General features: G+C 56.4%; 5 protein-coding genes across 5 annotated transcripts; 2 read left to right on the top strand and 3 right to left on the bottom strand.

Annotated features, from left to right (window-relative positions):
- Positions 1-1,663, bottom strand: E0L32_000490 (uncharacterized protein; the record flags this gene model as incomplete). The annotated part of the gene is made up of 4 exons (XM_031139369.1): positions 1-206; positions 264-322; positions 372-1,021; positions 1,070-1,663. 4 exons carry the CDS (start codon positions 1,661-1,663, stop codon positions 1-3), a joined length of 1,509 nt encoding a protein of 502 aa, XP_030995807.1.
- Positions 1,664-2,742: 1,079 nt separating this feature from the next.
- E0L32_000489 (uncharacterized protein) lies at positions 2,743-4,996 on the top strand (the record flags this gene model as incomplete). The annotated part of the gene is made up of 7 exons (XM_031139358.1): positions 2,743-3,102; positions 3,193-3,224; positions 3,272-3,404; positions 3,465-3,950; positions 4,054-4,464; positions 4,534-4,599; positions 4,658-4,996. The coding sequence occupies 7 exons, from the start codon at positions 2,743-2,745 to the stop codon at positions 4,994-4,996; spliced, it is 1,827 nt and encodes a 608-aa protein (XP_030995806.1).
- Positions 4,997-7,292: 2,296 nt separating this feature from the next.
- E0L32_000488 (uncharacterized protein) lies at positions 7,293-9,065 on the bottom strand (the record flags this gene model as incomplete). Its single annotated transcript, XM_031139347.1, has 5 exons — positions 7,293-8,235; positions 8,290-8,586; positions 8,641-8,658; positions 8,723-8,786; positions 8,843-9,065. The coding sequence occupies 5 exons, from the start codon at positions 9,063-9,065 to the stop codon at positions 7,293-7,295; spliced, it is 1,545 nt and encodes a 514-aa protein (XP_030995805.1).
- Positions 9,066-11,057: 1,992 nt separating this feature from the next.
- E0L32_000487 (uncharacterized protein) lies at positions 11,058-14,820 on the top strand (the record flags this gene model as incomplete). Its single annotated transcript, XM_031139335.1, has 4 exons — positions 11,058-11,284; positions 11,348-12,457; positions 13,422-14,500; positions 14,558-14,820. The coding sequence occupies 4 exons, from the start codon at positions 11,058-11,060 to the stop codon at positions 14,818-14,820; spliced, it is 2,679 nt and encodes an 892-aa protein (XP_030995804.1).
- Positions 14,821-15,687: 867 nt separating this feature from the next.
- On the bottom strand, positions 15,688-19,403 carry E0L32_000486 (uncharacterized protein; the record flags this gene model as incomplete). Its single annotated transcript, XM_031139324.1, has 7 exons — positions 15,688-16,372; positions 16,467-16,663; positions 16,731-17,299; positions 17,354-18,170; positions 18,235-18,918; positions 19,105-19,226; positions 19,286-19,403. The coding sequence occupies 7 exons, from the start codon at positions 19,401-19,403 to the stop codon at positions 15,688-15,690; spliced, it is 3,192 nt and encodes a 1,063-aa protein (XP_030995803.1).
- Positions 19,404-21,000: the final 1,597 nt, after the last annotated feature.

The raw sequence follows: 21,000 nt of genomic DNA, 5'->3' as shown, positions 1-21,000 counted from the left end.
CTAAACAAGTTGGTGCACACCATCTCGAACGCCATCAACTGTGTAGTCTGCTTTCGTCCGGGAGTTAACGGAACCTTGACACTGTTCACAAACAGTCTTGCTCGGTTTGCCTTGCCTTTCTTGTAAGGTTTCGCGTCTTCGAAACGCGCCAGTCTCGTACTGTCCAAACAAATCACGTACTTCGTAATTATACTTGGCACGGTCATCTTGGCACTGGTTTCGTGATCATGACACACATTACTTCATGGCAGTTCTGAACGTACCAAATGCCGAGTCGTAGAGAATGTTCTCCAGGGGCAATCCTCCCCTCCTGAAGGTACTCCTGTAGGAGACAGTCCCGTTATGTCCCCGTCCTACCCCGCAATCTTGACCTCCTTGTGACACCAGCCCGTAGTCCTGCGTCTTGGCCACCCCGTTGACGTCCGGGTCCGCCACCCGCATCCGGTTGAGCAGCGGCGTCGCGACCTCGATGCTGATCGTGTTGCGGCCCTTGTGCACGTACCCGCCGATGTCGAACTCGGTGTCCAGCTGGTCCACAGCCGGCAGCCGCCGACCGTTGACCACCACGCGGAACGAGCCCGTGAAGGTGCGTCGCGCCGGCCTGGGCCGACCAAGCCCAGCCGCCGCCGCCCTCCTCCCCGCCGAGCGTGAAGCTCGCGTTGTACGTGCCCACGCCCGACACGTCGCCCGGCTCCGGGTAGCTCGTCCAGGGCCGCAGCGCGTCGAGCGGGCCGAGCTCGTGTGCGACGAACCCCGGCTCGTGCGAGGACATATCCTCCGTGGGCTCCCAGCTCTGCACCGCCAGCGTCCAACCCTTGATCTCGAAACCCCTCGGCACGTGGCGGATCGTCTCGATGACCGTCCTGCCGTCGCTGAGCTCGGCCGTGTACGTGCCCGTCGCGTTGGCGCGCATGTACAGCCCGCAGCCTCCGCCGCCGTCGCGGCGTCGCACGAGCTGCGCGTCCGAGGCGACGGCGTGCACCGGCACCTCGGCCAGGGGCGCGACGGTGATGACGGCGGCCTGTTACTTCTTGAGGCGGACGCGCACGCGGACGTGCGCGTCGTCGACCTCGGTGTACTGGCCCAGGGGCGTCATCTGCCCCGTCCAGAGGTCCGTGAGCAGGGGCACCCCGCGCCTCGACCGCCGGGGCAGCACGACGTCGGCCTCGACGGCGTGGACCCTAGCCTTTGCCGACACGGCGTAGGTGGCCGGGTGCGCCGCGACGAGCAGGAAGTGGTCGAGGTCGCCGTCGGCGCGGTGGTGGCTGACGAGCTGCTGTTGCTGCTGCTGCGCGCCGCCGGCGCCGATGTCGTCGCGCGCGGCGACATTGGCGACGTTGGGCCGGCCGAGGATGTCGGCGAAGAGCGACGTGATCTCGGCGCTGTGCGCGGCCTCGCCGCGGCCGTAGGCCGAGACTGAGGACCAGTTCCCCACGACGAGGATCGGCAGGCCGGCGGTGGCGAACTCGCGGATCTTCCTGGCCGTGGCGAGATTGGCGACGGCCTGGCGGTTGCTGGTGAAGGCGTCGCCCTCGAAGGCCAGCAGCTTGTAGCCCGGCCCGTCCGGGTTAAGCATCTGGTTGCGGACGGTGGCGCTGGGGAGGTCGAGGAGGGAAGGGCCGAGGATGTTCAAATTCCAGCCGTACAGTCTAACTCTCCTCATCATTTCCACTAGCCCCAAGGGTACTGAAGCCAGTGAGGTCACTGCCAAGCTGGAGAGGCAGCGAATGAGGGAGTGAGCACGGTAGGCTAGTGTATACGTATGCAGGAGCATGAGATGAAGTAATGTCTTGGTTTTGGCCTTCATGAATCAACTACAGACTTGCATCACAGGTTAGCTCAGGAATATTGTTTAAGCACTGCGAATGAGTGAGGAAGACTTGCGAGTAATGTCACTCACACAACAACAAAGTCAACAAGTCATGGATTGCATAATGACAAAGGAAGAAGCCTGGGCCTGTGTAAGTTTCAACACAGCCGCATCAGTTGCATGATTATTGATGGATAATAGTGCCGCTACGAGCTGCATAACCAGGCTGGTGCCATTGCTGCTCCATGCCTGAGATGCAAAGCTCCACGTTGTGAACGGTGTGATATAATCAATCCACATCTCAACAACCCCAATGCTACCAACGCGACCAATTCCAACAACGCGACCAACTCTAACAACGCGACCAACTCTAACAACGCGACCAACTCTAACAACGCGACCAACTCTAACACCGCGACCAACTCTACGTACGTACTGGCCTCCCCAACTGGCGAATGGAGATACGGAGCTAACCATCTGAAGCCAAGAGAACTCAACTGCTCAGCATGGCCCCGACAGAAGTGCAACCGGATAGTTGTGGCAAGTAACCATCGACATTCGAGCCAGGCAGATTCTGGAGGCGCACTCGTACTACGCTCTTGCAACTTGTACAACTTTATTCGCCGTCTCGTGTGGGAGGGCCACCATATCATCAGGTTACATCGCTGCCAATGTGTAGCAATGAATGGTGATAGAAGAGCAGAGCTTTATTGACACACGGGAATAGACTTTTTTGGACGCACCAAAAGCACGCCATGGGCAATGTGACTGTTTCGTGTTACCTTCCTCGATGTTTATAAAAAAGAGACCACCCTTCCTACATCCGCACGACTCTTGCCTCCCTTCATCCGCACAGCTCTTGATTATCCGGTCACTGTTGCATCCTATACTGTGTTCAAGATACCGCCAGGCAGGTGTTTGATCTCTTCAAAATGTTCGACGTGACTGAGGTCCGACCATATCTCGATGTCTTTGAGGAAGAACAAGCCTCTGCTCACGAGGCTCAAGCTCAAGCATCTGGGGGCACTGCTCCAGTCCTTTTGAACCGTCAAGTATCCAGAGCGGCTGTGTTCTTGCGCGAACGGTTCAACGCGCCGGAATATGCACACATTGTCCGAGAGTTTCAAGCCTTTTGCCCTGAAGAACACATGGACGCCTTACAGGGAAGAAGGCCGGTTCCCGTTCCAGAAACTAAGGTAGCGTGGCTGATGGAATCAGACTACTTTGGGGAACCCCGACCTTGCAGAGGACCACTCTCGGCTCAGGAACTCTACAATGGACTTAAACGTTGGGTGAGTGGTTGGACCGCACCATGGTGGCAGGCCATCCTTTGATTTCCTCCCTTCCCTCGTCTTTCAATAATAACTCACACTTGATCACAGGAGCACCAACCGGACGATCGGAGGCATATTGCGTAGGTGACGTATTTGCTGCAGAATGAACATGGCTCACAGTACAAAGATATATCACGGATCTCGATTATTGGACAGTGCCGGCAGTGGCTCTCACAGCGACATATATCCAGACTCCCCTGCTTCGAGATTGCATCAGGCGACACCTGAGATCAGGCAGTACCATCAGGTGTCTCACTACAGTAAGCATAGAAAAAGTCTGAAACGATGATTGCAGAGGGTGCTAACAAGCTCGCGAATAGGAGCGTCGATTCTTACCTTTCGTTTTCGAGTTCCACTTGCCATACTACACCTGGAGGACACATGGTCCGGATGAATTAGTCCCCGAAGACATGAGGAGATGCCAGGACGACTTGCCCCTTCGAATGCGCCAGTCCGTCACATATCTGTTCAACGCAGCCACAAAGCCTCACACTGGAGAAGAATCCATTTACAAGGCCCAGGTATCCCTTCTAGTAACAGGGCAGAGCCACGATATCTGGTGTGCATTCTGCTTCGTGGATACATTCTTCGACGGAGTCGATAGCTTGGACGGAGTGAAACACTGTCAACAAACCCGGAGGGCCGAGTACGAATGTGACCCGCTGACTCGATTCAAAAAAACCACTAGACTGCCTGTTCTGGACCCACGGCTCTACTTCCTGGACTGCCTGCAGGCGTGGAGCTCTCACGTCAAAGAGGAGTGGGAGAACCTGGTCGAGATCATCGAGCCAATTATAAACCGACAGGTACGATGAAATCTTCCAACCAACTATCACCGTCCCTTTCTGAAAGACCCCAAAGGCCCGATTCCAGTGAGCTCAGACTAAACATGTCTTCAACAAAATATAGATAGAGAAGAGGGGCCTGGCAAACCCTCTTGATTACTCACTCGGCAGCGAGCAAGAGCACATTGCAACCATCACCGAGGACTACAGGTGGACTTGCAATGTAACCCGACTACTGACACAGCTTGAGTCAGCATTGACCCCAACACTGGAGGCTTTGGACAAATTTCTTCAGAATCCTGAGCCGGTTCTTCAGGGCGTCGTGACTCCTGAAGATGCCTTCGAAGCTACCTATCCCAGACCGCCACCACACGCCTTGACTGGTCAAAATTCTCGAAACGAGGCAGGCGTCAGAAGAACATTGGAGGGCTGCCATCGATGTATTGCCAGTATTGGAGAAGTCTACCGCGAGCTTCGGCAATCGCACACGATGGTTGCTAAACTGGTTCGGCTGTGCGATATATCGAGAAGCCAGGTATGCATAGGCAGTTCACCCAAGGTATTGATCGAGACCAGCCAGGAATGCTGACCACGCTCTATAAAGTTCGAGCTTTACCTGCAACTTCAGGGCATTCAATCCATCCACATTCAGAAAGAAAGCTCAGTACTGGTAAATGGCGCGGGTCATTTTCGTCCATGTCGCGGAAAACTTACTTACCTGTTGACAGTTTGGGGTGTGCACTCCCCTCATCATGGCTGGGACTATACAGCAGACGGGATTCGTCACCTTTCAACCGCGGCTCATATTCGTCACCATGACGCTGTTCTTCGGGCTCATCATATGGATTGTGAAGCCCCTCGCCAGGCAGATCCTGATGCTTCTGAACACGTACAGCGAGCGTGCCCGGAATGCGAGAGGGCGCTTCTTCACGCGACACCGTAGGGCCGGAGATGCTGGAGAGCCGCGGCAGCAGGGGTTCAGCACTGCAGTCAGTCGACTGCTGGGAAGAGATCCCGCTCAAGATATCCGTCGGAGAGGCGGGGCCGAACAGCAAGTCACAGTTTGACAGGTAAACAATCGTGTCGCTCCCACGAGCCCGAGTTCCTCCGTGATTTGGTGGGTTGCGAGCCTGTGCTAAATGGGCTCGTATAGGGCTTAAAGCTTGAGTGGAAGTAACGCCAGTCAGTCTCAAATTGCCTTGGAGGCAATTTTGTTTGCTTTCAATCCCTTCAGAGTCGAATGCTACTTAGTTACCTTGAAATATCCTTCACTCCATATCCAGTCCACTTGCGAGACTATCTGGACTGTCAACTTTCAGAGCTTCTTCTTAAGGCTCTTAGGAGGGGCAAACCTCCCGCATGCTCGAGTCATATCATATCTTGAGAATGAAGTCTGTTACCTAATCTTTTCAAAAATAAACTAATTCTGGGACCAACCTTTGTCCGTTGAACGTTAAGTTACTATAGTATTTAGTCAAAGAGCCATAGTGAACACAAGACCTGTATCCCAAGGCACTATGGTTGTTCCCAGTGCCAAGGACACAATTGCACTAAATCATCTTGGAAGTTGACAATTATCATCACTTTATTGTATGTACTAACTATGTCTTGGGCACCCAAGGTCCTCTATTGAAGTGTGAATCTAAATGGTCGGGAATTTCTGTCCACATACCGGGCGAAATTCTGGCTGCCTGCATCCTGGCGAAAAATCTCCTTCTCCTCATCTCTTACTGGAAATCTCTTATCCACTTCCTGGACGATTCCTCACCTATATGTCAGAGGTTGAGGTTAGGATTGGGATGGTAACCCTAATATATCTTTGCTCTATCCTCAGGCTGGACCCACCTTTTCTTCCAGCATAACAGGGAAATATATGGGTCCGCCTGGGCTCGCGAGATCAAGCGCCAAGGAGGACTGAGAACTTCTTATCACCAGGTGCCTCGCATTCTAGCGTGCACTTGATCGCAGTAGTATCAGGAGTTGTCAAAATTACTTGGGTATGTTCACTTTAGGGCGCGGCTCCATCGCGCTTCAACTTAGGCAAGGTCCGGAACATGCACCCTCGAGTCGAGCGTGTGTTGCATGGGCACGCCAAGAGCAAGCGTTATAGACAAAACTCTGCATGATCAGGCCCTTTCCTTCGCTCTCATACCACAACACAGCTGCTCCAAGATGTCGTTCTGTCGCCTACGTTCGCTTCTCGGCACCAAGCCTTCCTCTCATCATCCAAGTTGGCATCACGCAAGAGTCATATCAATAATCGCTGGGCCTCTTCCATCCCCAGAGCTCCGTCGACTAGTCGATATTTGCGTGGGAGTTTGTGCCCGAGGTCGACTGGACATCTGGTCTCTCGCATCCCTCATTAGCAAACCGCATATCTCTCCTGGCACCCTTGCCCGTCTGCTTTCGAACCTCGGGCTCGGTGGAGGCAGACTACACGTCAACTATATAGGAGGACGATGTCATCACTCTAACAAACTCGGCCATGATGGGTTGCTTCGCCCATGGGTTGGCTTCGCTAACGGGTTGCTGCGCTCACGGGTTGCTGCGCTCATGAGTTGGCTGCACTTATGGGTTGCTGTGCTTATGGGTTGGCTGCACTTATAGGTTGCTTCGCCTATGGGTTGTCGATTCTTATCTGTTGGTGGCTGAATGATATTTCTCATTTGGTTATCTTTTTATTTATTTCTTACTGTATTCTTATCTCTCTATCTGGTCGCCAGTGCTCTACTTCCTCTCGCAGAGGAAAGGGTGATGCATATCAACTGGCCCGCAGCTCTGACGACCAGGCCTTGCTGGACACCTCGGAACAAGCTGTCATCTTGTAGACCGCCCGGCCTACCTCCTGTTTTCCCAGCTTCTTCTGGGTCCTCGTCCGGCTCGACGGCACTCTCCTTCAGCTGGGCCAACTCGCTCATCGTCAGGATGTGGTGCCCACAGCCCGCTCGATGCCAGAGCCACCTCGGGCTGGAAAGCTACCGAGCTGTCTACAACGGGCCCTGGGCAGCACACAAGGCTACTAGCCTACATGTGACTACTTCGGCCTTGATAACCCAGTCTCTCGAGATGATGACAGTTGCACAAGTGGTGCCAATGTCTATTCAACAACTTCTTTCTCGGTCTCAGGTACAAGCCAAATCAGACTGGAAATTAGACACAGTTGAACAGACACAGCGAAAATAATACCCGTACTCCAGAGACACTATAAAGGTTCCCAGTGATCAGGGCCGAATGTACCTTTAGCATGGGACATGCCGATGCTACCCACAAGGCTTGTTATCGGATATTTCTGCCAAAAGAATTCAGGTTGAAGCTACAACGTTACTAGACTTCAAGATACATCGCCGTGGCCTACAGACTAGCTCAAAGAATGTCCTTCAATCCAGGGACAGGCTTCTTGGCCTCGACCTCGCCAACACCAGCTTCTCCAAACTCCTTTTCGAGGTCCTCCATCTCACCACCATCCTCCTCAACTTCGGGATCCTCGACTGAAGGCGCCGGCCGCTCGTTGGGAAGGGGCTCCTTGAAGTGAAGCATGAGTGTCTGCGGCAGAAAGGTGTAGAAAGAAGGCAGGACGTCACCCAAGCTGGCAATGAAGCTGAGCTCGCCATCATCGAGCCGGCACACCAGAGCCTCCAGCTTGAAGCCAACCTGGAGTGCAGACAGAGTGTCGGCATCAAAGATGAACGTCTCGGAGGGCCGGCCGCGCAACTCCTCCTCTGTGGGCTTGGGATTGTCCCACGCGGTCTCGATGACGCACTGACGCATCGTGGCGAAGCCCATGGAGGGCATATTGCCAGTCTTGCCGTCGCGATCTTTGACGCCGACGAAGAGATTGTCGAGCTCGACAGAGGGCATGCGGATCTCCGTGATCTCCAGGTCCATGGAAACAGTCTCGGTGATGTGGATATCATTGACATCCCTCGCCTTCTTGAGGATCTTGGAGTCCTTGAACTCGTCCAGCAGGGCAATCGTAGCCTTGAAGATGCGCTCTGCGTCAAGATCGTCGTCGTCCAGCCACTCTTGGTGTCTATAGATGGAAGATACGGCCTGATTGTCGCTCGTCTTGGAAAACAGCTTTCCGCAAGCCTTGTTGAACAGGCCCGGGAGGAAAGTGCGTGCCGCACAAACCTGCGGATACTCGGCGGCTGCCTGATGGCAAAGCTGGCGAGCTTTCTCGACGTCGTCGTTGAATTCCGGGCAGACATCGTGGGCGAGGACGTATGTGAGGAAGTTGTGGACGACCTCGAGACCAGACGCATACTCACGAAGATCATAGCTGCATAGCTTGGGGAGACTGTCGGAGCTGGTTTCATCTTTAGCATTGTGCCCAAAACAGAGAGTCGGGGTGGCCGCTTACAAGAAGCCGGCAGCAACGCCGCTGAAATCAACATCCCAGTTGTCCGGTTCGTCAACGCGGTAGAAGCGGCTGAACGAGCTGGTGCCCGATCGATCAATAACATCAGTGGCAGTGTAGGCCCGCATATCACTGCTGGTGACATCCTCGAGCTCCTGGTCGTTCATGTCGGCGACGCCAGTGAACTGGCGCGGACTCGAGTTGATACCGCCTATCATCAGGTAGTTCGTGAAGAGCATGGTTCGTAGATTATCCAGCCTACGACGTGCGCGAAAGCGCTGGATACACTCTTCGATGCGCCTATCAGAGCCGGTTAGCCACACGACAGATTTGCGGTGTTCCTTGCAAACTCACTCATGGAACGGATTGACGCTATGAAAGATTAGTATTTGACTTGCAAGGCAACGCGAGTATGGTCAGGACAGGAGACACTTACGCAGAATAGAGCTTCTGCTCGTCGACGTGCTCTTGGGGGGTGATGGGAGGGTCGGCGTAGTACTCTGATCAATATTAGACTCGGCGATCGGTACAACAAGCTTGCCAAAGAGAGACAGACCTTCGAATCCGGTTCCGCGAGACTTGTGAAGGGCAGTCTCGCCGCGAGCAGCAGCGCTCTTGCCCTTGCGCTTGCCCTTTTTCTTCTTGGACTTGACCTTGCCGGCGCTCTCGGCATCCTTCGCGGCCTCAGCCGGGTCGGGGGCCTTGAGAGGAGCCATGGCAGCATCAATAGCAGCCAGGAAGGTCTCTCGGTCCATCTCTTGGTCCTGGACAGATGACATGGTGCTGGATCTGGGGGCTGCTTCGTTGACACGGGATGAAGAAATGCTGAAGGATTAATGGTGATCTGAGGCTGTCCGAAAATTGAAGGGCTGGTGATCACGAGGGATGGATGAGAAAGGAAGACCTTGCTGGTCAAGAAGTGAAAAAGAGAGCGTCACTTGTGGAGTGATTGCTTGGTTGAATGATTGAGGGCTCTCAAAGTCAAGAGAAAGAGGCAAGGGGTGAGTCGTATCTCAATCTCACACCAGAGTGGCCTCGAAGTGAGGAGAGCGTGATGGAATCTTTGAGACGGCAATGAGCAGCTCGTACAGAGGAGCAAACCTCAATGCTTGGACACCAACACCCCACTGAATGGTCTTTCAAGCAAGCAACAAACTTGGGAGAGATTGATGCCACAAGGAGAAAGCTGTGTCCCTTCTACAGATGGCCTACCTTGCTGCCTTGCCAGTCATGTTTACTTGAGGATTATTTGCCATGATGTTCTCTCCTTGAATGTGCTATTTTTGCAAGTGGCACCTTCCTCCAATGTCTTGGCCTTGACTTGCGGGCAAACCTCGCCAGAACATAAAGCACCTGCTGTGATAATACTTGAAAGAAGGGCATGTTTCCATCGCGATAAGGAAGTTTGGTCCACTCCTAGTACAGCCAGAACTTGGCGGCTGATCTTGCGATTTGCGGGCATGTCCGTGTGTTTCGGATGGAAGGTCGACTGACTCAGCTCAGGCGAGAGAGTGTCAGAAATCAGTCTTCTGCCAGAGCTGTTCGTAAGAAACACAAAGGTGAGAGCTGACAGCTGTATATATGCATCCCTCAGGCCCGGCGTGCCCTCGGAGTTGTCATCGTCTTGACATGCCGTCTCGTCTCGTGTATGTGGGAAAGGCCCATTGTCTCGGATCCATTCAGCCAGGTTGGATCTGGGATACGGACGACAGGTAGCCAGCCCGGAGACGGCAAACAGCATGGCCTCCTAAGGCACCTACTCGTCGCCATGCAGTGGTCTTTTGTGCAGCACACACGCGCACACACTCGCAGACACTCGCACACACTCGCGCACACGCACATATGCATGCTGCGCCATGGCGACACATGCTGCCGTTACTTTGCAGGCCAACCAAAAGCGCGAGGCATTTCTCTTGCCCTCGAGGGCCCAGTGTGGCTGTGGGCTGCCATTCTGCCTTTTGGCCACTCCTCAATAGTGACAGTCCGGCACTGGCGAACCGAAGGAGCGGAAGCGCAGTAGACCCCAGTTCTCCGCCACCCGCTGACGATTTGTATTGTACTGGTATTGAGTCCAGGCACTTTATTGAAACAATCAGACCCACCGAACTTGACAGCCCGCCCAAACGTATCAGATTGATACCGCCCTTAGCGTGCCTAGTCTCCCACTAGAGGTCTCTGAAGCGCCCCAAGTTGAGCCACCAGGGCGGATCAAACTCCGCATACAAAGCTGCCAGGGGTCCAATGACTCTTAATCATCCCGCCTGAACTCGCTTGACAAGCTGAGCGAATCACTGAGAAGGGCTATGATTTGCGCCCGTCAGCTGCCTGGTCCACCCCTGTCAGAGCGCTCTGTGCCGCCAGGCCGTTCAACCCGTTCCCTCCATGCAGCGCCTGGAAAAATGGGAAAGTGAACTTTTTGCCCAACTCGTGGCGTAAAGTATGCGGCCCTTTCACTGCCCCAATCCATCTTGTTGCGCCGCCCACTACTGTACCTTACTGTACTGCAGCACATACCATATCGTGAGCCCTTTGTGCAGCAACATTCACGACCACGCCCAACATTCCTTTGACCGCCATTGCCAACACAAAGCCAGACACTCCCTCTTTCTTTGCCGCTGTCTTGTGCGCCTCTCGACTGTCAGCGCACAGCCAGCGACCCTTATTAGCTCGGCGCATACCTCGTGGCACGCCAACGTCCGTCTTCCTCCTCGATTCCGCATTACAGTTTGGCACACATCTCCTGGCCCAGGCTGCACATACAACGGTCGCCCATGCGATCGCTGATCCTCTCCCTTCTTGCCCCTGCATTTCTGAGCGTACACCATCATCCTCCCACAGCAGCTGCAGAGCCTCTCGGTTATGCTTTTGCCTTGAGCCGTATCCCCGAGACCGTTGACCTCTCGACCTACCACCGAAGGCGCGCCGCAAAGATGATGGGCGCAAGAGAGATACCGAAGCGCGGGGACCTCGTCGACTACAACTATGCCGTCGCAGGGCAGTAAGTTTCCCCCAAGATCTTGAATCATACGAAGTGCTATGCTAATCTGCTGCGCCCGTGTAGTGCTGGCACGCTCTGCGACCCGGATGGAGAGTTGTTCATCAAGCCTTGTACCCAGCAGGAGGTGGACTTTTACAATTCTGCAGCCGACGAACACCCCGACTTTGCGGACATCATGCCTGTTTTCATGGGTACTCTAACCCTGAACGATGCGACCGACATTGCGGATATCAATGAGCAATTGCCCGTCGTCGCAGATCACATCCCGCAACATCTCAAAGAAGAAGTCGTCAAGATGGCCCATAGCCTTCACCCCGAACCCCCGTCAGAACCAGAAACGACGCCTGACAACGTCACATGGAAACCCAATAAGGATCGGAAAATTGCCACGGACACGGCGCTCGTCTTGGAGAATGCGGCCTACGGATACAAGCAGCCCAACATTATGGATATCAAGCTGGGGACTCGCCTCTGGGCCGACGATGCACCGCAGGAAAAGAAGAACCGGTTCGATAAGATCGCTGCCGAGACCACCCACAAGGACCTGGGTTTCCGGATAGCTGGCATGCGGGTTTTCAGGGGCTCGCACGACAAGGCCGAGCTCGACCAAGAGGACTACAGGATCTACGACAAGGACTGGGGCCGCTTTACCGTCAATGCCGAGAACGTCGTGGATTCCTTGCGAAAGTTCATCTTCAACGAGGCTGCCAAGGTGGACCTGGAACACGGCAAGGCCGTGGCGCAAGCATTCAAGCGGGACTTGGAGCACGTCCGCGACGTGCTGGAGCAGGAGGAGAGCCGCATGTACTCTGCCTCCTTGTTGTTTGTTTTTGAGGGAGATGGCGAAGCCTTGAAGGTCGCCGTCGAGGAGTCCAACGAGACCGTTACTCAAAAGGAGAAAGAGGACGAGACCCGCGCCAATATCCGGGTGGACAGCGGTATTGATCTCGGCCCGGATGGCGAGATGGTTACCGGCGCTGTCATGAGCGGCCAGATGGTCCTTGCGGCCGACGTGGACGAAGACGATGAGAGCGATCTGGTCAACCTGCCACGGATTTACGGACTGAAGCTCATCGACTTTGCCCATGCAGCATGGGCACCCGGAGAGGGACCCGATGAAAACGTGCTCAAGGGCGTCCGGAGTTTGATCAAGATTTTCGATGAATTGTCACAGTGAGGGAGATGGACGGGCGGGCGCCCCTTCGCCCTGCAAATAGACCGCAGAGATGGGAAACTCCTGCGACACCATCAAGGGCTTGCATACCGTCTGGCATTTGCAAAGGAAACAGCATTGTGAGCAGCAAAGGTAGCATGACGGAGGGCAGAGGGCTGATACCATGGCGTTTCTTAAGGTGTTTTTCTCTTTTTCATTTTCTTTTTTCCCCTCCCCTATTTCTAGATAAAAGCAACTGTGTCGGGAAAAGGACTGTACATTAGCATTTGATGGCATTTTTATGATGATAACACGATTTTACCTTATTTTTTTTTAAGCTACAGAGACAGCTCACAGTCATATTTCATCGCTCACTCTGATTCGCAAAGGATCGAGAGAAGACTCAAAGATGAATTCCTCCTCCACCTTCAAGTGCCTGCTGAAGTGACGATGATGAGCTAGACTTGATAGTCGTCCCGTCCTTAATTGCGGGTAGGCCCCTGCACCCTGCTGAACTGGTCCATCCATGCATAGCCCAAAGTCAATTTGCACAATGCCATTGAGGTGCTGGATTGCCTGCATGATGCATATCGAAATCTCATCCAGCACCTCGAGTGGCCAATGATTCCTTGACACGCCCACACCATAAAGCCCCCGGCCCTCCTTACACTTTAATTAGGCGAGCTTGCCCCGCTAAATAGCACATTGCGTCAGTAGGAACGCTGGGTTAATCCACTGAAAACCGCAACCTTGCGAGAGCTGAGCTGCGAGCCGCAAGCTCCAGCACATTTTGATCTTTTTTGGCTCCAAAGAAGGAAGCACGCCTCACACAACCCACAACCATAACCCCTTCCCGCGCTGGAAGAAGCCGAGTCCGAGGCCATGTCGATTCCGGGCTTGGGACAGATCCCCACGCAGGTAAGCCCAAGATACCTCCCCCAAAGGCACTCACTGGTGGCAAGCTATCGTCGCTAACAAAGCGAGTGAACAGCCCGCGCCGTCGGCCACCCGCACGATCAGGCTCCAGCGCTTCTGGGAGTGGCGCTTCCAGGTCTCTTCGCCGCCCATCACCGTGCGCCTGCTCTCGGGCACCGCCGAGCGCGACGGCACCGAGCTCGCCCTCAACCAACCCTACGTCTTCTCCCACACAAAGTCCAAGCTCTTCACGTGGCAGGGGTGCGAGGTCGAGGTCGACGGCGCCTGCGACGAGCACGTCGCGCAGCTCGGCGGCGGCGACGGCGACGGCGACGGCTCGCCCATGGTCAGCTACATGAACCTGCACCTGCTGCTCGCGGCGCAGCGCAAGGCCGCGGCGCGCGGCGGCCACGGCGCCCAGGGGCCCCGGGTCATGGTCTGCGGGCCCCGGGACTGCGGGCAGACGGCGCTGTGCCGGACGCTGGCGGCATGGGGGGTCAAGATGGGCCACCAGACGTGCATGGTCAACGCGGAGCCGCGCGAGGGCATGCTGAGCCTGCCGGGCACGCTGAGCGCGGCCGTCTACGCGACGGTCGTCGACCTCGAGGGCGAGGGGTCCGGCTGGGGCGGCACGCCGAGCAGCGGGCCCAGCGCCGTGCCCGTCAAGCTGCCCCTCGTGTACTACCACGGCTACCAGCGGGCGCAGGACGACGCCGAGAGGTTCAATGTGCTGGCGACGCGGCTGGCCGGCGCCGTGACGGGCCGGATGCTGGAGGACCCGGACGTGCGCAGCGCCGGGCTCATCATCGACGCGCCGGTGGTGAACCTCGACAGGCCGGACGGCATCGAGGTGCTGGCGCACCTGGTCGAGGAGTTCTCGGTGAACATTGTCGTTGTCCTTGGCTCGGACGAGCTGAACCAGGCGCTCCTCCAGCGCCTCGCCGCGGAGAAGACGAGCCTCGGCGAGCCAATCAGCGTGGTCAAGCTCGAGCAGTCGTCGGGCGCGGTGGAGAGGGACGAGGCCTTCCTGCAACACATCCGGGAGGCGACGATCAAGGAGTACTTCTTTGGGGATGCCAAGAGGACGCTGAGTCCCCTGACGCAACAGGCCGACTTTGATGGTCTTACTGTCTACAAGACGCCAGAACGTAAGTGTGCAAGCTTTCCACTCCCCGGTTGGAACAGTGGCTGACTCTTTCATGAAGCGGCGTCATCTCACCACGGCGGCCTGGAGAAAGTCGACAACCCATCATCTCTATCCCACTGGACCCTAGCAATCATGAACGCATCACCCCACGATTCCACAGAGACCATTCAGAACGCAACAGTCATGGGGTTCGTCTATGTGGCCGACGTCGACGCCGAGCGCCGCAGGTTAAAGATCCTGGCGCCCGTCAGCGGAAGACTCGGCGACAGGCCTCTGGTCTGGGGCAGATGGCCGGAGCCATATATCAACTTGCTGGGCTGATGATGGGCAGCGGGACTGGTGCGCTTCCAGAGGAAAACCAGTCACTGATGGATGACGAGTTTGCATGGGATTCAAGGACGAAAAAAGTCATCGGAGTTGTAGGCGTGAGCATGTAGATCTGGCGTTTGATTGGGCATGGCGTCATTTCCATACGGGGCAATACAAGGTCTGCAAATGATTCATCTTACTCGATTGCCTTCTCTCTCTCTCTCTCTCTTTCTCTTCTGACTTGATGAGCGTGTTCTTTGTCTGTGTTTTTCCTGAGAGGTATCTCCGATGCCACTCCCCGTGTACTCTTTCCAGTCTCGACCAGCGATGACGCGGATTCTGATATTGAGATCGCAATCACTGAGCCCAAGGGACCTACCAGACATCAGGTACATTACTACGTGCGAGGAGGATCTCATCCTGTCTCTCTATGCCACCCCCGAAGTCACCATGGGAGAGAACCTGGCAATGACGGATGGAAGGAGCCTGTTGAGCAGACAAGAGTCTGTGCCAGACCCTTCACCGACTGGTGCGATCACCCAAGAAAGAAACTAATATAGCCAAATCATATTGACGATACTTGGCTGCTAAAGAAACCAGCTGCGCCAAAGGTACCGACCAGTACCACTGAATAGAAGTATACACTGACTTACAAGCCATGTCCATCACCAAGGAAATATAATAGAAGCAGACATCAAGGCTCCAATAGCAAATCAGCAAACTAACACAGTCCTAGACCAATGAGCAGAGAGAACACTCAGAAACAAACAAACAACCTTCCATTGATCAACCTCTACAACTCGAGTCCAGTCCATACTGCTATTTTACTTTGTACTATCCCCAACCAGAGCTTCCACAAAAAAGAAACTCCCTCCTAATCTAGTCAAACACATCAGTAGCATACCTCTCGTTCCGCATGCTCTCAAACCACGACGCGATCTCCTTGTCCGAGACCGCCTCCCCGCCGTCCCGCTCGACCATCTCCCGCCGGATCTTGAGCGCCGCCTTCTTGACGCCCTCGCCCACGCCCCTCGACCCGCAGACAAAGATCTTGGCCCCGCGGTCCCACAGCTCCATGACCTCGGCCCTGTCCTCCCAGAGCCGGTCCTGCACGTGCCTGCAACCCCTGCCCTCCTCCGCCCCGGTCCTGCGCGAGTACGCCCTGCGCACGTCCACGGCGCCCATCCGCTCCCACCGGTCGAACTCGTCGCGGTACAGGTCGTCCGCCTCCGGGTCGCGGCAGCCGTAGAACAGCAGCGCGGGCGCCAGCCGCCGGCCCGCGCCCAGCATGGCCGCGCGCTCCTGCACGAAGCCGCGGAAGGGGGCCAAGCCGGACCCGGCGGCGATGCAGATGACGGGCGTGCGCTCGGCGTCGGCGGGCAGGTGGAAGGCCGCGTGCGAGGGCCGCACCGCGACGTGCAGCTTGTCGCCCTCGGCCAGCGAGGCCAGGTAGTTGGACGCCACGCCGATGTAGGTGCCCTGGCCCGACAGCGAGGGCGCGCTGAGCAGCGAGTAGGTCAGGGTGACGTGGCCCGGGTTCCAGAGCGGCGAGGACGAGATGCTGCTGTGGGGCTGTTAGAAAAGAGACGCCGAGAAGGGAGCCATGAGGGGGGGGGGAGGGGGGCTGTGAAAAGGAGTGGTTTCTGGTTGACACGTACTATTGCCTGACGCGCATGGGCGGGACCAAACTGAGGAAGTTTCCTAGAGGCAAGTTGATATCCTTGAACCGGTCGAGCAGGTCAAGGAGCGAGACACGCTTCGCGCTGATCTCGCTGGCGTACTCGTCGCCGGCAAGACCTTGAAGAGTCTTCTTGATGCTCTCGTCCTTGGTGGCCTCGGCGAGAGCCAGGATGCCCTGGATTCCAATGTTAATACCGCGTTCAAACTCAGTCACCTATACAAAAAGGACAAAAAGAACTTACCCTCTTAGTCGCCGGCTGAGCCAGCTCGACATAAGCCCCCAGGACATCCACCGCCGCGATCGACACGTTGGTCGGGAGCGACGTCCTGCCCTCGGCCGAGATGGTGATGTGCGCATCCCACGGCAGGTGGAAGAGGCGCATGGCACGCTGGATGTTCTCCTTGGGGTTCAGCGGCAGGATGGCGAGGTAGTCGCCAGAGGTGTAGGTCAGGTCGCTGGGCAGCTGGATCTCCATGTGCTTCTTGGGCGGCGTGCCCGGCGAGGTCAGCGTCTCGGTGGCGACCACGAACGCCTCCTTGACGTCTTGGCGCAGCGTCGACGACCTGGGCGCCGAGACCTGGACGTCGAGCCCCGGCACGGCGCCGTCGTCGGCAGACGACGAGATGCCGTACTTGTCCTCGAGGGCGGGCCAGAGCACCTCGTCCTCCCAGGTCTCGAAGTCGGTGAACATGTCGCCCTGGGCAGCGTCTGTCAGCCCGATGGACGCGACGCGGCCGGCGCCGAGCTTCTCAAGAGTAGAATCGACGAGTTTGGGGATGCGGTGGTACGTCTGGTTCCAGTCGTGGTGACCTAAGCGACGTTAGTGTTGAGCCTCATGAATTGGATTGGATGGAATGAACATACCGCAACCAAACACTGCGTATGTCACATTCTCCAGTTCCTTGCCCGACAGTCCTTCGATCCACTTGACAAAGATGCCAGCATTGTCAGGAGGCTGCCCCTCGTACGACGCCGTGATGATCACCACGGGGTGGTCCTTGGGCAGGTTCTGGTTGGCGGCATCCAAGGGATCGACCACCTTGGCCGCGAAGCCGTGGGCGGACGCGTCCGCCGCCAGCCTGTGCGCCAGAGCCTCGCAGGTACCGCTGTTAGATCCGTAGTAGACGCTGAGAGGCTTGCCCCCTTTCGCCGGCTTCGCAGGAGCCCTGGCTTGGCTTCCGTTGGACTTGCTGCTGTTGGCAGTGGCGGGCGAAGAACCAGACAACCTCTGCTCGAGCGTCGTCGCGGTCAGGCCATCTCTCAGCGTGGCCCGCATGTAAAAGTCCTTGGGCTTCCACGTCAGAGTCTCCTTGATGGCCAGCTGGTAGCTCGTGTCGTGGGCTCTGAAGTTGAAGTTCTGCAGCAGCATGGCCATGACGAGCAGGGCCTCTTGCCAGGCAAACGGCCGGCCGATGCAGGCCCGCACGCCGTTGCCAAAGGGCTTCCAGCAGTTGGGGAATTCCTTGTTGAGCCGCTCAAAGTTCTCGTCCAGCATGCGCTCGGGCTTGAACTCGTTGGCGTCCGGGCCGAAGACGGCGGGGTCGACGTGCGACTTGGCCAGAAGCATAGCCAGGTTCTCACCCTTGAAGACCTTGTACTTGCCGCCGATGATCTCGTCCTTCTTGGCCGTCACGCCAAAGACGGGGATGGTCGACGTGACTCGCAGCGTCTCTCTGAGAACCTGACAAAGCAGAGTTAGCAGCAAGCACAAGTCAGTCCGGGACGCCACCGACAACCAAACTCACAGCATTGATGTAGGGAAGCTTGGCCAAATGCTCGACCCTTATGGGCCCAGTGCCGACGACCTCGTCGACTTCCCTCTGGGCTTTGAGATATGCATCCGGATGCTTAAGGAGGTGGTGAAAGGCAAAGGAGAGGAGACCCGAGGTAGTCTCGTGGCCAGCAATCAAGAAGGTAATCAGGTTGTCTGTGATACTGGCGTCGCTCATTGTCTGGCCGGTCTTGGGGTCCTTGCCCTCCAGCATGGCCGTGAGCAGGTCCCTGCGGTCGGTCGGGGTCTCCTTGCGTGCCTGGAGCACCTCATCGGCCGTCTTGCGCAGGAGCGCAATGTCGTCCCAGTACTTCTGGTCGACGGAGCGATAGAAGACGGACATGAAGGGGGGCCGGCGGCTGCGGGAGCCCGACTCGTGGAGGAACTCGCCCATGGCCTGGATGAAGGGGTGCATCTCGTCGTGGTAGTACGAGTTGAAGCGGTAGCCCATGGCGCACAGGGCCAGCGTGTCGAGCGTCAACCGGGTGAAGTCGTCTGTGACCATGATGGGCGTCGCGGGGCCGTGGCGAGCCCACTTCATGGCCAGCTGCGTAGCGATGTCGTGCATCTCGTCGAACATGCCCTTGATGGACATGGGTCCGAAGGCAGGCATGAGCACCCTGTGGGCAAGAGCCCAGTTCGGCTCTTCGTTCTGGGCCTAAAGGTGGGATCCAGGTCAGCGAAGGGGTGCGTTGGGCAAGGCAGGTTCTGGGTATCCTCATGCAGACTGACCGTAAAGAGGCCATCGTGGACGCCATTTCTGACTTCCTGCTGCTTGTTAGTCTCTCTTGCTCTGCGGCACGACAGGCCTACGCCATGGCGGGGGATTGATGCGACAACGTACGCCCAGAACGCCTCCGATGTTCTTCTCGAAGCGAGTCTCGTCGCAGGCTTCATTGATCAGCTCCCGTGATGCGAGAGCGACAGCTGTGCGCCCGCCGGGAAAGTGGAGGCGGTAGATGGGACCTGGGACGTCATTTGTCAGATCATACAGTTGCGTGCCGCCGGCGACCAATCGAGCTCACCGTATTTGTCCGACAGGTGGACGAAGGACTGGACGGGGTTCTCTGGGTCAATGTCGCCGATATTGCCCACCAAGGGATAGCCTGGAGGCTCGGGGATGGGTTCTGTGCCGTCTGCCATGGTGGCTCACGATGATGATGATGATAGGTGAAGCTCTCTGGGTGAAGCTCTCTGGGAGGGGGTGGCATGCAGATCAGGAACAGCAGCTGAGGAGGGGTTCCAGAAGGTGCGGAGAGCATTTGTTTTATTTAAGTAGGAGTATGGAGCAAAGCAGCATAATACCTAGTCATGCGAGGAAGGCAAGGAACGTGGAAGGATAGGTACTCCGTACGAAGTAGGCCCGTCCCAACGACCTGAACCTCAATGCTGTGTGCCTGTCCACGCCCAGTTCTCCACATCGTGGGTACGGGAGCTGGCCTTAGCGGCCGGTGGTCAAACATGGCGTAACCTAGATGTCCGGCTGCTTGGCGCTCGCTTGTGCCTACGAGTCGGGGCGTGCGATGGTGTGAAGTATATTCCACTTTGCGAAGGTGGCAGGCAACACATGGCAATGCCCGCTCCGGTCAGGTCAGGCCTTGCAAGACAAGGGTGCCAAGGAACAGGGAACCAACACGCGTGCTGGCGTGTTGACGGGGTTCGTAAGACACCGGCGGGAGCGACCTTTTGCGGCGTGGGACGGACGAACGGCGTGGTCCGTTGGGGAGATCACTTCGATGAGGGTTCCGTGTCTGGGGGACGGAGTAAGCACCCGTATCTTACCTACAGGTAAATAGATTGGTAGAGAGGTAGATAAAAGTCGGCAGCCTGCCTCGGCACGCCTCGAGGAGGCACCAAAGAGCTCCAGCAAGTACAGGGGTCGGGAGAGGCTGTTACAGCGACTTGCAGGGGAGGCGGGAGCTGAAATAGAGGGTCCACGGGTCCCTTTGTCCCCATCCGCGTAATCTGTGGATCGTGGTTGGCAGCTCCGGAGCCCCCACCATGAAACTGCCCGATTGATGCAACAGTCTGGTGCCAACAGTACAAGTACATCCATTATTATAGTCTGACTGCCTCGGCACGGCGAGGGCGAGTGCGACATGATTGATTAAATTAATTTTCCATTCTGGCCACGTCCGCCAGCCATGCTCAAACTTGCGCCAAGCTGGCCAATTTCATGCAACGATCGAGGCCGAACCCCGATGGACGATGGCGAGTCGCTTCTTGATATCCCCCGACCGCCGACGACTCAGGCCGCCCAGGTCCGGGCCTGGCTCTAGCCCTTCTGAGGGTTGGTGGGTGGATGACCTCATGGGCCGCCTAGCTCGTTTGGTGGTGATACTTTGCGCCCAGGGCTTTGGTGTCTTTGCCAAGTCCACCAGACTGGCCAATTCTGGTCGACATGTGTTCAATTCAGCGAGAGTGGATGACCCGGTGTTCGAACAAGGTTGCTGCTAAGGTTCCCTAAATGGATGGAAATTCCATCCGAAGCGAGATTCCGTTCCTGGGAGCTGGGTTCGGGGTTCATGGCAGGTGTTCTTTGCAGCCCAAAAGTACCTCTCTAGGGCTCTGTAACACCGCATCTTGGCCCTTGGAACAGTACCTAACGATCCGCTAGAACCCCCCGCCAATCGTGGATGGGATATTAATGTACAAGTCGCTGGTCCATGCATGGCGACCTTCACAGAGGCCCCACTGAAAATTATTTCGCGATTCATTCACACACACGCAGCTCACCAAG

Source organism: Thyridium curvatum (genome assembly GCF_004353045.1).
Source record: "Thyridium curvatum strain D216 chromosome Unknown NODE_2_length_892811_cov_85.036431, whole genome shotgun sequence".
Taxonomy (NCBI): Eukaryota; Fungi; Ascomycota; class Sordariomycetes; order Thyridiales; family Thyridiaceae; genus Thyridium; species Thyridium curvatum.
The sequence above is the reverse complement of the archived record's forward strand: the minus strand, read 5'-3'. Positions and strand labels throughout refer to the sequence as shown.